Consider the following 14001-nt stretch of genomic DNA (forward strand, 5'->3'; position numbering starts at 1 on the left):
GTTAGCCATGACGTTGTAAGGTGCAGAATTTAATGCTGCATTCTTTTTGTTTAAGGGGATTTCCTGTTTTCATGTGGGTTTGTGTTTTTCCTGTTGCTGTGCTAGCCTGTCTCCTGTATTTTTTCCCTGTCAATGCCCCTCAGTAATGGGACGCATCTCAGGATACTGAGGATTCCGCTATTCCATTGCTCCAGCATCTGATAAGTGAGCTTTTCTTGCTATTATATTTTCTAAGTAAGAAATTAGACAAAATCAGAGAGCACATCTTGAAAACTGGGCAGATAGCCACAGAGCTTCTGAAACTTAGAAGAAAATTCACAGGTTGGTCTGGTAAACAGATTATCTTTCTTTACCCACTTCTAACCAAATTCTGGGTAACCAGAATTTCCTATAAAGTAGTTCACTGTGACTTCCCAACCAGTAAGTCTTTCCTAGCTCACCTTATAATTCACTTGTTTATACAATTTGATCATCCCAGATACCTTTTCAAAGGACAAGACTCTGTGTTGACAGCATCTTCATAGTTTCTAGTAAAAAGTTAGTGTATCTTAAGTACTAGCAAACAACATAACAGCAGTCAAGGGAAGCTGTCAGCCTCTATCTTGGACAGGCTAAAAATGTAACACTTTAAACATGTAAGTCTTGCATACTGGTAAAACAACTAAATCATTAACTAATTATATCTAGATGGAACTAAAAGCTTGACCATTTTCCTTTTTTAAGGCTTCTAATTGAAATACTATTAGCTAGAAAATAAGGTTTATACCATGTCAAAATAGCATTCACAATTTAAGTTAGATGTTATGCAAACGTGTCCTACATGTTTTTGATGATGCACCTCAATCCTAACAGTCTAATGGTAAAATGTAGAATGTGGACAAGTTTTTAGTTGGGACAAAGCCTTGTAAATCATTACACTTAATCCCTGTTTTCCTTCAGGTGCAAAAGTTGTTTTGCCACTTAAAAATGGCTGTTCAAAACCATCGTCTCTCTGTTTATACTGTCCCCCTCCCTAGGCCATGCACACTTCACTGTGTCTGTCGAGGCTTTGGCAAAAGGAGCTTCATTAGTGTCATGTGCATTATGTGGGACATGTTGCAAAGAATCCTGATGTTTGTGTACTCAGGGATGTAGAGTCTTGCTGCTTTCACTACTTTGTGTGAAACCCCTCATTCTAATTACAGTTAATGGTTTTGATTACAGTGGAGAGTCCAAAGATAATGTAACCTAGTGGTTATCACACTGACTAGTGTTTCTGATTGTATTCCTTGGTCAGCTACTGCTAAATGCCTTAGGAAAATTGCTCTGGGTACTCTGAATTTCTGTTCCTTCTCATAGCTGCTTGTCCTGCTTATTTAAATTGCCATTTTCCCAAGTCAGGATGGCTTCCTGCTGTGCACATGTAGAATTCCCACCAAGGTAGGAGTCTTCATTAGGACCCATCTACCCTTGTTAGCTAATGTAAACACAAATTACATGTTTGCTTGAGGGAAACTACATTTTTTAATGTAAGAACGGTGATTCTTCTAGTGGGTGTAGTTGCGCACAGGTGAGAACAGAAAGCTGTCGGGAGCAGACCTACCCTGTGTATGTTCCCTTTATTTAGGATTAGAATCAGATTTACCAATTTGTTGAAAGAGTATGTGGTGAGAGTAGCACTTGGTACAGAACCAGGCTGAATCAGTCTGAAGAATTCCCAGTACTGGTCAATATCTCCTATGAGTGAGAAGCTGGCCACATAGCAAACACTTGGTATGTGCTGGAAGTTATGCATTCATATAACCACTACCACAAATCCCCTTTGGAAATAAGACATAAATAAGAGTTTCCAGGCATTTACTGAACAAGTGGTGCTTAAAAATTTTCTTCCTGCAACTGCAAGCAATGTCAGCCGGTACCTTTGAAATCTAGAAGGTATTCTGAGGGATGTTATCATCAGAAAAAAATATAGTTATGCCAACTTAAATGTCAGCTGCAAAGTGTCTCTTTGTTTATTTCATTTACTGGATCACTCAGCTAATATGCTTATTCCATAACCCAGTAACTCCTCAAACTTCATTGCCAAAACCCCAACTGACCTGTTCCCAGTTGCCAAAACCTCTAACTTTCACCCTTTCAGCTTTTCTGGTGTTAGATAAATTAAAGTAAAATAAACTGAACTGAAAATAAAAATAACACAAAAAATAAGTTGTGCTAAATATGTTCTCATGCTCATTAAAAAAAAATAAATAAAAAGCCTTCCATTAATAAAAAATTCTTTCTTTCCAAAATGAAGCAGTCTGCATTTAGACACCAGATGTCATGGAATGACATAATTTTGATTTTAGAGACTAAGTAGAAATCTATTTCTGGTGTGGAAGGTAGGGCTGCAATACTGGCTTTCAAGCACATGCTTACTTTATGGATGTAGCTGTTATAAAGTAACTGTAAAATGTTTAGTAATGGATTCCAGTGTTAGTAGCCTACAGGAGCTGTTCTTTGAGATTTTGACTTTATACATACATATGAGAGAGTATCATGCTTTATCTCTCCAGATCTGAAGCACAGACCTACAGAGGCAAGACAAGGTTCCCCTCTGAGTTAGGAATGACTGAATGGCTTAGCCATTCTTGCTTTTCCTGTGGTGGACAAAATTAAAAGAAAAGCTAACACAAGGATACTTACAGTCCTGATTAAATTAGGCTGTCCAAAAAAAGAAAAAGGTGGGCCAATAAAATAAACTTAGTAAAAGCATGAAGGCTTTATTTGGTGATAATTTGCAATATTTCTGTTGAATATGTATTGAGTACAATCCCATGATGGATGACATGTCCTTTCTTGGTGTTGCAGGGAAAGTGTTTGCACTTGAGTCCAAGAACAACTCTCAGGGCCTGGATTTAGCCGAAGCTGAGAAAGCTTGTGTTGACCTGAGTGCTCGCTTAGCAACTGCAGAAGAACTGAAAAGGGCTGTTCTGGACTGTTCTTTTGCTGGCTGCACCACAGGATGGCTCGCCAGTGGCTCTGCTGGGTAAGGACAGCAGCATAACTCTTTCTGGGAAGTATGAATGATGGTTGTCAAGCAAGTTTTCCACCTTGACTAAGATTTGCTGAAAAACACTGGCCACAATTCAATCACCATGACATACAGCTAAATTGGCCACTCTCCCTCAAGAATTAGTTTTTTACAGCTAATATTGCAGGTACACAATTATTCATCAGTCTCACATTATGATTTCACAGATTTGATGCAATTACCTCTTCTTCTTTCCTGCTGAATTACATCATTGTGGCTCCTGTTCCCTTGGCCTATAGTGGGGTGCTGAGCCTTAAAGAGCCTTGCAGGACACATGTCCTTGCTGAGGACACAGTGCTGGAGTTGGTGTCAGTGCTCCCACTGACTCTGTTATTCTCCAGTCCTCCAGAAGCTCAGCAAACAAAACTTCTCATGGGAACCACGTGTCTGTCTAAGATATCGATGCATGGCTGAGCAGACCTGTTCAAAAGGACACAGATGCACTTAGATATGATAACCCACATGTGCTAGAGTGTTTGTTGGCGAAGCCCACCAGGGAACTGGTGTTGTCCCTCAATGTGTTTGAGGTAGTCGGGTGACTTGACATGGCACCAAGCTGAGCTTTTCTTTGCACAAAGCATTGTTACCTCTGTAGAGCCTAACTTAAAGCAGGATTGTAAATGGAGGTGTTGAGGGAATGTCTGATGTCACTGAAGCTGGGACCATACAGAAATTGCCCAGAAGGAGTATATCAAAACTATTTTCAATGCTTGATGGGGATAAAGTTTTGTTTTATGAAAAAATTATTTCCAAACTTCAGCCTATTATTAGATTTTGTAACAGTTGCCAGTTTTTTAGGTAAGCATTGGTGTTTCTGTATTTTTAGTAATAAAATTTCCAAAGGACAGAAAATTACTACTATTAATGAAACATTATATTTAAACTATTTCAAGGAAAAACAGCCAAGGATAAAAGACAGTGATTAAGACCCCAAAAATCTTCTTCCTAAGACAGTTGCTGAGATGTCTTGCAGGCTGACGAGCCAGGAAAACTCTACAACTGTAAGAACTCCGTGGCAAAGTTGTTCTTCAGGGTCTTTTATACAACTTCTGTATTCTGGAAGTGAAGAATCATGATGGGCCGGAGAAAAAAATCGTAGCTTGTTTTATCTAAACAATATCACTAGTTAGTCCAATCACATCCTCAATTAATTGCTATGGGCACTGGAGCTGTTACTATTAATAGATTAGCTGTGGACTGAATATCTTCAATACCAAAACTGTGAAAAAAACATTGTGATAAAAACACACTGTAAGCATGGGAAGGAAATGGAGACTTTTCATCCCTTCTAACCTGATGTACTGCTTTCCTCCAATAAACCTGTCCTTAGTATGGAAGTCTCTAAACTATTTATCAGAAAGAACTTTGTGGGGGCATATCAGCACACCATTGCTGCGCAGTCACCAGATCTGACCTTCACTGGAAAGCCTCACCCGAGAGAAAAGTTCTTCAGAGCTGGAATTTTATACCCTGGAGCTATTTTACCCGTGGTTGGGCAAGCACCAGAAAGTATGTTTCTTGTTTCATTGAACTGGGTATTTGTGGCTCTGGGGAAAAATAGGAATTGTATACTGCCTAAAAAGGCTAATCTGTTTCAACTGTAAGTTAATGCAGCTCTGGAGAAAGAACTGAGCTCTTGAGTGCAAAGTGTGCAAATGGGACAAAGTTGTTTAAGTTGAGCAAGTTCAGCTCCAATATAGAGATTTACAGAGAAATTTAGATGAAAGGGTAAAATGATGCCAAAAGGAGTTCAATGAAAATACATGCAGGAGAAACATGCAATCTACTTGAAAATATCTTTTCAGGGTCTGATTTACCTCCCTCAGGCCAGGAAAGATATGAGGACATAGCTATGGACAGCACAAAGAAAACCTTTGTCAGACTGCAGCTGTAGTAAAAACAGACAAACAAACAAACAAATGTTCAAGCAAACAAAGAAGTTGCTAGAGTGTTCATGGAATGGGATGAAGAATATGAAAAAAATATATGTGCAGGTCAGTGTAATAGTTGTGGGTTTTGTTTTTTTTTTTTGGAATACTATGTGTACTGTTACTGCATCTTGGGAAAGGTACTAAAAATGTCTCCAAAAAGGGCTCAAAAATGATTAAAGTAATAGAAAATCTATTAACAAGGGACTCCAATTATTTTACTAAATTAGTTATTTATTTTTTAAAATTTACCGATTCAAAACTTTGGGCATTTACTTGATAACTGGAAACATGACAGCAGGGATAAAGGATAGCTGGTACAGAGAAAAACCTCTCCACTTCAGTTGATATAACCCAGAGAAGGGAAATCAGGCTTCACAGCATGTCCACAAGTTAGAGAAGTATGGAAAATTATGTCCAAAAGAAAGGACTCTTTGCTGCGCACACCTTGTGTATTTATCTTGACGAAGCTCCACATCTTTGAATGATAGGTGACCTCCCCACATCTGCCAGGTCCAGAGCTGTTCAGGACTTTGTAAGTTGGATCTAAAACCTTGGAATCCTCCCAGCAGCTAACTGGCATCCAATACAGATCACAGAGCTTTAGTCGAAAACTGTCCTGTATCCTCTTGGACTGTGTACATCAGAAAGGAGACAAATAGGAGGGAGCATGATAAAAGTTCCTAATTTCAGGAAGAATGAGGTTTGGTTTATTTATTTGGTGCCTGGAAGGTATCCCAATCTTTCCCCTGAGGAAAAATGGGTTAGACATTGGCAGTAGAAGTAAACACAAACAAATGATGTGATTGAAGTCGTTATTACAGTGTTGCAGATTTTCTGCACTTAGATTTAAAACTGAACCTTTCGCCACTTAGATTTAAAACTGAACAGGAGCTCTAGCAGACATGTAAGGACTTTTTCACTGCTAGATCCATTCTCCAGGTTTTGCACAAGTCTGTGATTTGTTCACTTCTGATAGCTATTTATGGTTTAGTGGGTTTTAGTGAGTAATTACAATCCCACTCCTGGTAAATATATCCATCACTGTTGATTATTTTGTCCTTATTATTATTTTTACAGCCAAATCATAGCCTGGAAACCTGTGGAGTTTCTCCTGTTGTGGCAGAGGCACTTCACTGAGTCAGTGTGAGCATGTTTATACTGCCTGCTCTCTGGGCTATACCTCTTCTATGGGCAAAGAGGACCATTTGGACTAAAGAGCCAGCCCAGTTTGGGTGACTGTCAAATTTCTGATGACTCTCATGCAAATGCATGTCATCCATATTTAAATATGCCCACTTCAGTCCCTGCAGTCTAGTTCAAGCAGCAGGTCTTGATGAATATGAATCATTTCAACTGATGCAGAATGGAAATTGCTTAAACAAATAGATCTCTGCCAGTAAATCCAAAGGCACAATAAACTGGGTGGTTTTGTGGTTTGAACAGCCTGAAACAGAACTTCTTTCACAGGAATAAGGAGATGTTCTTGTCTTTCCCTTGCAGTTGTTCGGGCCAACCCAATTCAGGGTTCAGGCTCTTCACACAGACACGTCCCTGACAGTCCAGGGACTTGGGAACTTTTTGAGAAGAGCCACTGACAAGTAGGTAGGGATAACTTCTCCCAGCAAGCCGTTTACAAGTCAGTCCTGACATGTGTAACTCATAAAGCATTACACATTGTTGCATTTCAGGAAATGAAACGTCGTTAGGCAAGTCTCATTTGTCAGATGAGCCCTAATAGCTATTTATACTAAAAATGACACTCTTATGACTTACTTGCATGTCAGACAAGTGAGTCAGTAAAACCATCAAGTGATCTGCCAGAATATAAATGAAAAAAAGGTGGCAGAGTTCTGAAAGGCTCTCACTGCTATCTTTTGAATTCAGATGTCACGCTGGAAAACTTTGTGTTGAGTCTTCCAACACTAGACAGCATGTCCTCTAGTGTCTTGTCTTCTTTTCTGGGGTTTTTGAAATTTAGGAAGTGAACATGACATAATTGGTATGAATATCAACCCCGTGCAAACAGCTATTTATTTTAGAAATTGTTAAACATCCTCAACACCTTGTATTAATATCCCCATAGCAAATTTACTCATTTCCAGTGCTTTTGTAAGATGGAAAAGCTGAAGCTGTCCTATTCCCTATCCTGTTCCTCATTTGCCTGTAAAGACATGGAGCCATGTGTCTCTTCTATAACAGCTTTGAAGCCCTGCATAGAATTTTTCTTCTATGACAGACTTCCTGCAGGGCTGTCAACCTGCTCCTTTATGTGAAATTGCCCTGGGCTGGTTCCTACGCAGCCCCTGGAGGATTTATTCCAGAGGGGATAAGTCTGGAGTGAGCAAGCAGAGTCAGCTAGAATAAGCTCTGCTGTGAGAGTCAGAAGACAGGGTTTCTTTTCTTGGCTGACCACAGACCAGGTGTTTGTTGCTAGGAAAATTACTTTGTCTCTATTTTTCCTTCCTTTTGTTAGCTCTTTGGGTTTTGCACTGGCTGCTTTTGAATGTTTCTACAGTGTCAAACACAACAGGGCCCTCCCTGCAAATGACACCAGTGGGAAACGTAATAATAAGACTCAAATATGACATTTCACAATACTACCTACTTCTTTTTCTGCTTGCTGCATGGGACTTGCCCAGTACCTGACAGTATGATAATTAAAGTACATTTCCTGGGAAAGAAAAAAAGGAACATCCAAGGAATGAAATGAAGGGTCAGTTGCTAACCCTTGCCAGTCCTCTCATCTGTATTGGTAAAGCCTTGGGCTTATGGGTCCCTTGAAATTCATCCAGGTGTGCATGCTAGAACAGGCCCTCTAGCTCTTTGCAGGGAAGCCGTTCTGGTGATACATCACTTTGGCAAGCTCTTGGTTTTATTTCAAGGCTGTGCTCTGCTGACTGGTGATAATGTACATGAATTTGCTCCCAGACATGTATTTGAGGCAGGTCAAGTAATTCCCTTCAAGAGACAAATCCAGACATAACTGACAGGACATAGTCCAATTCAAAATGCTGAAGTTGCTTATGAAATTGTCTGAGAAGGTCTTGGACTACAGAATGCCTTCATGTCACAAACTCCTGTCCCACAGCTCACGGCTCGTGTCATGACTTTGTCTTCTTGCTACTTCTTGTCAGTTTTCTCAGTAAGTCTCATGCAAGGTAAAAACAAAGTAATTGTGTTCCAGGAATAGGGATTTCTACATAAAGCTCAGTCAGGAAACTTGAATTTAGAAAACAGGGCATGGCCATCTTAGTCCAAGGGATGATATCACTGAGCAATGTAGCCATGAGCCACTTTCCATCAGCTTTGGGAGGAGAGAAGCAAACCTTTCCTTAGCACAACTTGGGGCAGCAGCACGGACAAAGTATGACAGCTATGTTTCTTGTGAAAGAGACAGCCAATAATTGAATAACTTTTTAGAAAATGTATTTTTTTGAGGAAAAGTACTGCACAAAAGAAAATACATATTTTTATGTATTTTCTAGGACAAGCACCCAAAGCACCATCTGCTGAACTGTTAACATCACAGTCCTCAAAGTTGCCATTTACTAAGTGAGATATGACTCTCAGTTTTAAATTGTATTTTTACTGGAAGGTGTTTTGTAACGAACTCTGAGGGATTTAGCAAAACTTTAGCAAGCTTTGGCACAAAAAGCATGGGTTTGTTAGTGAAATTAATGAATGCCAGAAGGTTAGAAATCTTTCCTAAGACCAAGGAAAATCACAATATTGAACAGAAAGGCAAGCCTGACGTTAGAGATGGAGTAACAGAAATGGGGTGCAATGCAACAGTATTTGATGAAGGCTAATAGGAATTTCCATCTTAAAACCAGCTAGAAAGGCACAGCAGGAGAATGAGCTGGGGGTAGTCAAAGAGCACAGGACAGCAGTGGGCTTGTTGTAAAGTGAAATAACTCAGGTAAAATTTCTGAGAAAAATAAATGTGGTCATCCTAAAAGACATCCAGCAGCAGTTCCAGAGGAGAGAGGGCAGTACTGAAGAGCACCAGTGAGACCTCACCTGCAATAGTCTAATGTAATTCTTTGCATCCAAGCTCAGGAGGTCTGGGCTCAGACTAGGATTAGACAAAGAAAGCACCTCTCTTATCAAAAGGTGATTAAAGGTGATCATTCATTTATCTAAATGAATGAAGACAGAAATGGGATATACTTATTCTTTGCAAGAGTTGCTAATATCAGGATTGTAACTTATCGGACAGGTCTAATGAGGGTGATTTTGTACTTTTCAAAAGAAATTCACATATTTTGCCTTTTTTTTAGAATCACTGTAATGCTTTGTTGTATGTGAAACCTCTGAGAATGGAGCTGTTTTGTAAATTAATAGCATTCATAAAATATTTTTTTTATTTTTTTAAACCCTTTAATAACTAATCAGTAACCTCTGTTATAAAAGCCATGGACTAAACTGGAGCCTGTAAAGTGAAATTGTGTGAAACCACCTTTCTAGTGATGCTTGACATGTCATTGAGCACCCAACTAGTCCAGGCCAGGAAGCAACATGATTCTCCTTTGCATGCACTCAGAATGGTCAAATTATATGCACCTAGTGATATTAGAGCAAAATGGCTACATAAAATCTTTCATACTAGGCTACAGTATGAAAGCCTGCATGAATGGGCCATATTTATTTAATGAACAGAGGCCTTACTATTTCAGTAGTCATATGTACAATTTTAAGTACAAAAGGCTGCATTTTGGTGTATATTTTTAAGAATCTAAAGGATATTGGTTCTGCCTTGGTAAGACCTCCTTTTTGACATTTCCAGTGGCAGTATTGCTGTTGGAATGTCTTCATGTCACACTTAGCAGCTGCTTTCTTTGGGACACATCCAGCCAAAATTAGCCTCTATAGTTCCCAGGCAATGGACTTTCCAAAGCCCACCTGTGCTCCCCTTCATGACTTTTCAGGGAAATTTTCTTCCCTTTGGTAATCATGAGCATGTCATTTATATTTTATTCCTCATCAGAGCCAGCTTTATAATTTGCAGTTTCCCAAAATACAGAGGTGAAAGACTAAGAATAAAAAACCCCTCGTTTGGCTCCCAGACTACTGTTGGTTTTTTTCTCTTACCTAGTTACTGAAACACAAACAGTAAAGCTGACCCATTAAAAAAAAATTAGCACAACATGTTAAAGATTTTTATCTTGACTAAGAAAATGATGAAGTTTTTAACTTTCTAACTAGGGGAAACTTTCTTAGAGTGTGTTATCAACCAGACTTTCACAGTGCCTCAACAAACACACTGTTCCTGATGTTCTTCTGAGCTGAATATATTGCAAGCTCATACTACTATGAATCAATGTCATAAGACCATTCTGACTCAGTTCAGTGAATTTATTGACTAAGACTACAAAACCTAAAATCAACTGGTGGATAAAGTAGCAACTACAAAAAATGTCCCACCTACTGTTTTCTGTGCTGATGGATCACGCTTTATCATATCAACTCAGCTGTCAAATCCATATGTTTTAACCTGGGCTCACTGAAACCTTTTCAATATTACAACATTGCCTTGTAATTTTCTTAGAAAGCAAAATTATCAGTGGACACTACTATTAAAAAAGTTATCATTTACATTAAAATAGTAGATCTTTATTAAAAATTCATTTATTATACATACATAAAATTTATGACATTAACTATAATCACAACAGTTCAGGCCTACAATTATCATATATTTATTAATATGTATTATATTGTGGCATATTATGACATATTGTAAAATAAGTACTATTCATGCCAGCTTTTTTGCTATTTCCATCTTTGAAAGTGGGGCAAAATATACCAGTTACTCATTCATTACATAATACATCAGAAAAAGATTTAAGCAGCACAAGAGTAAGCAGAAGGCTTCTGGGAAGTCTGGTTCATACCTTACTGTGCCGCATATTAGAATTTCTCCGTGTGTGTGCACATGATATCTGCAATGTCTGAGTCATGGCACAGGAAAACAATGATCAGATTGGCCAAGCTCTGATCTTTTTCCAAGGTGGGTACAGAAAAAGGACTGTTAATCATTCTTAGTTGGATGAATCACGTTGTACAGCAGGAGTTAAGCTCAGGTTCAACACAGTACAGAAGAAGAGGCATCGTGAAGCAGTTTGTCCTTCCAAGCTGGGTAGCAGTAGACTAAGAAGATTCTCAGTATCTTGTCAAGGAAACAAAGGAGACATCTTTAGGCACCTTCCAACTTTTCATCAGAGAGCAGGGGCTGCTGTCAACACCACTAACCACATCTTTATCTTACTGGATGATATGTGGTACTTTCATGGTCTATGGTGATAGTGTTTCTGATTGATTTTTATGCTGAGATTGTGGGTTTATGGCCATGTAAGAGTAATTTTCAGGGATGCACAGATGTTTCAGACAGATGTGGACCACAGACAAGTGTTATGGGTGATACGCTGTCAGTATGTTTCTTCTGAGCACATCTGCCTTCATCAGAAATCTCCACAGAAGGAAAACGAAATCAAATCTGTTTCTTAACTAAAAGGCACAAAATCAAGCATTACACTGCTCTGAGCATCAGATGACATTGTATGCTGAGAAATGAGCTTAAGTTCAATTAATGCATGAAATTATCCATAAATAGAATTAAACGTACATGACTGCATTCTTCTGAATGGCTGTGTAGGTGGATGTATCCCTTAAAAAGTACAAAGTTTGTGACATTCTCTCAGCCATGATACATGCCCCAGGGCAATAGTTGAAAACAGACAAGAAACAAACTAGGCAGCAACACCTCTCAGCAGGGTGCTGGGAAAATTAGAACTGCTGTACAATTTTTTCGTCTCTTATTTCGGCACAGCTGTGCTGCTGCTGAAGAAATTTTAAGGTATGATGAATTCTGAATTGGTAGCCATTTTTCAGTCATGAAAATTGTAACAAACTTAAAAGCTTCACACTCAACCTTTTAGAACTGTGACAAAAGTGTACCTGTGTATTTCAGCTCTAACTATAGATTAAAAGCTAGCATTTTAGGATTTAGGGCAACCCTCAAGAACTCAGAAAATAGACTATTAATGTGCATTTTTAGTCATACCTGGAATCCTACTGACTGCAAGGAGACTATTTCTATGCCATGGGCATTGCAGGTCTGATTGACTCGCTACTGAGAAATGCTGAGCACACTTGAAGCTCAGCAGCAGCAATAACAGCTTACTGAAGGTGTTTAAAGTTTGCAGGACTGAGCTTGAGGCAAGAAACTACTGTCAGAGAAGAAGAAATGAAAGGCGTTAAACAGATATTTTCTTTCTTCTGTTTTTTAGAATCACAGAATCATTAAGGTATGAAAACACATCTGAGATAATCAAGTCCAATCATTGACTGTGTCTTATGTACAAGGCAAGATTTCTTTCATTTCAGAAGAATTGCATTAGGGTGCTTGCAGTTTTAATCAGATAAATTTTAATATGACAAAAATCCAAATTAAAGTCCTAAGTAGCAGATACATGTAAATACATGTAAAAGATCTTAATTTAAAGCTTTTCTTTATGTATAATGTTGAAACTATATGCAAGGTACACCTTTGTAAGTTTGTCACACTGGATAGCACCTGAGACAGGTTCTTAAAATGAATTAGCTAATTGCTAAAATCTATCAACTACAAACTTGTAATTTACTGTACAATATTTGAAAAAAAAAGGTGAGAAAAACTAGCACTTTAAATACCAGGTATTACTCATGAGCCAGGTAGCCTGTTTTGGTGATTACCTCATTGTAACAAGGATGTGGCACCCACAGATAACTTTGTAGCCTGATGAAGAACTGATAAAGAAATTACAGTGTTTTGGGCAGAAGCAAAATAGATAAACATAGAAAATGGAATTTAGTTGGTTTTTGTTTTTTTTTTTTTTTTTTTTTTTTTTTTTTTTTTTTTTTTTTTTTTTTTTTTGGGGGTTTTTTTGGTTTTTTTGGGGGTTTTTTTTTTGGGGGTTTTTTTTTTTTTTTTTTTTGGGGTTTTTTTGGGTTTTTTGGGTGTTTTTTTTTGGGGTTTTTTTTTTTTTTTTTTTTTTTGTTTTTTTTTTTTTTTTTTGAGAGAGAGAGAGCCTGAAGCTTAAGGTACAAAATTACAAAAATATGAAAAGCACATTTTTTGCAGTCATATCATTATCTGTCTACTTAGTGCTGCAAGACACAACTGATTCAGATATCTAAGCAACTGAGTAATTATTGGAAAGATTAAGGTTGATGAGTTAATTTGTGAAGGGAAGCATAAGTGTCTCATTCTCTCAGACCTTGTAAGACCCAGTGGAACAATATGTGAATATTACATACATATAGAAAATTTCTAATTGATGTCCTGATCCTCCCAGTCATCTGAACTCATTTTGGCAGATCAAGTTGTTTTTGCCTAAGTGCTTAATTACTGACTTAGAGGTCTCAGACTTTAAATACATTAAATTCTGAGAGAACTGGATTTAAAACTTGTGGGGGCAATATTGTTCTTAAAAAGGGACTTTTTTGAAGGGATTTTTTTATCCCCTCAAAAAATCTAGTGGAGCTTTCTTTACAAAGGAAATAAATTTGGTTTTAAATCATAAAGGGGTTTTCAGCAGGGAATGACATCATGTTGTTTTCCAGAGGAGAAGTGTGGCAGGAACCGTTCTGATGCATATGCGTGACCACCTCCATACGGCTCGTTTCATGTTGCTTTTGTTTGTTTATATTCAAAGAACATTAAAGTTAAATATGTAACTACTCAAAAGCTAACACATGCCCAAATGAAAATAGTCTGTACAACCATAATTCAGCCTATTTCTGTAAATCATTATATATAGCATTTAAGTGCACTGGGTTTCCACTGGATCTTTTTCACCATCAATGAATGGGAATTTTATTTACTTTATTTTGGGGTTTTTTGTATTATTGGATTTTATCTTATTTTATTCCTCAGATTTAGTGGAGGACTGAGGGCACATTAGTTCAACCATTGCACAATACAAAATGATACATTTCCTGCACTGGAAGGTTTTCCTGCAGTGTGTAAAGTGTTTT

The 14001-nt window shown here is 38.0% G+C and overlaps 1 protein-coding gene across 1 annotated transcript in view; it reads left to right on the plus strand.

Annotated features, from left to right (window-relative positions):
• Positions 1 to 14001, plus strand: part of SUSD5 (sushi domain containing 5) — a 38400-nt gene that overhangs the window by 5393 nt on the left and 19006 nt on the right. The window contains exon 2 of the mRNA XM_041466789.1: positions 2830 to 3007. Within this exon, the coding sequence (XP_041322723.1) occupies positions 2830 to 3007 (178 nt within the window). The remainder of the gene's footprint in view (positions 1 to 2829; positions 3008 to 14001) is intronic.

This window comes from Pyrgilauda ruficollis, unplaced genomic scaffold, assembly GCF_017590135.1.
Source record: "Pyrgilauda ruficollis isolate IOZ18807 unplaced genomic scaffold, ASM1759013v1 scaffold2, whole genome shotgun sequence".
NCBI classification, from domain to species: Eukaryota; Metazoa; Chordata; class Aves; order Passeriformes; family Passeridae; genus Pyrgilauda; species Pyrgilauda ruficollis.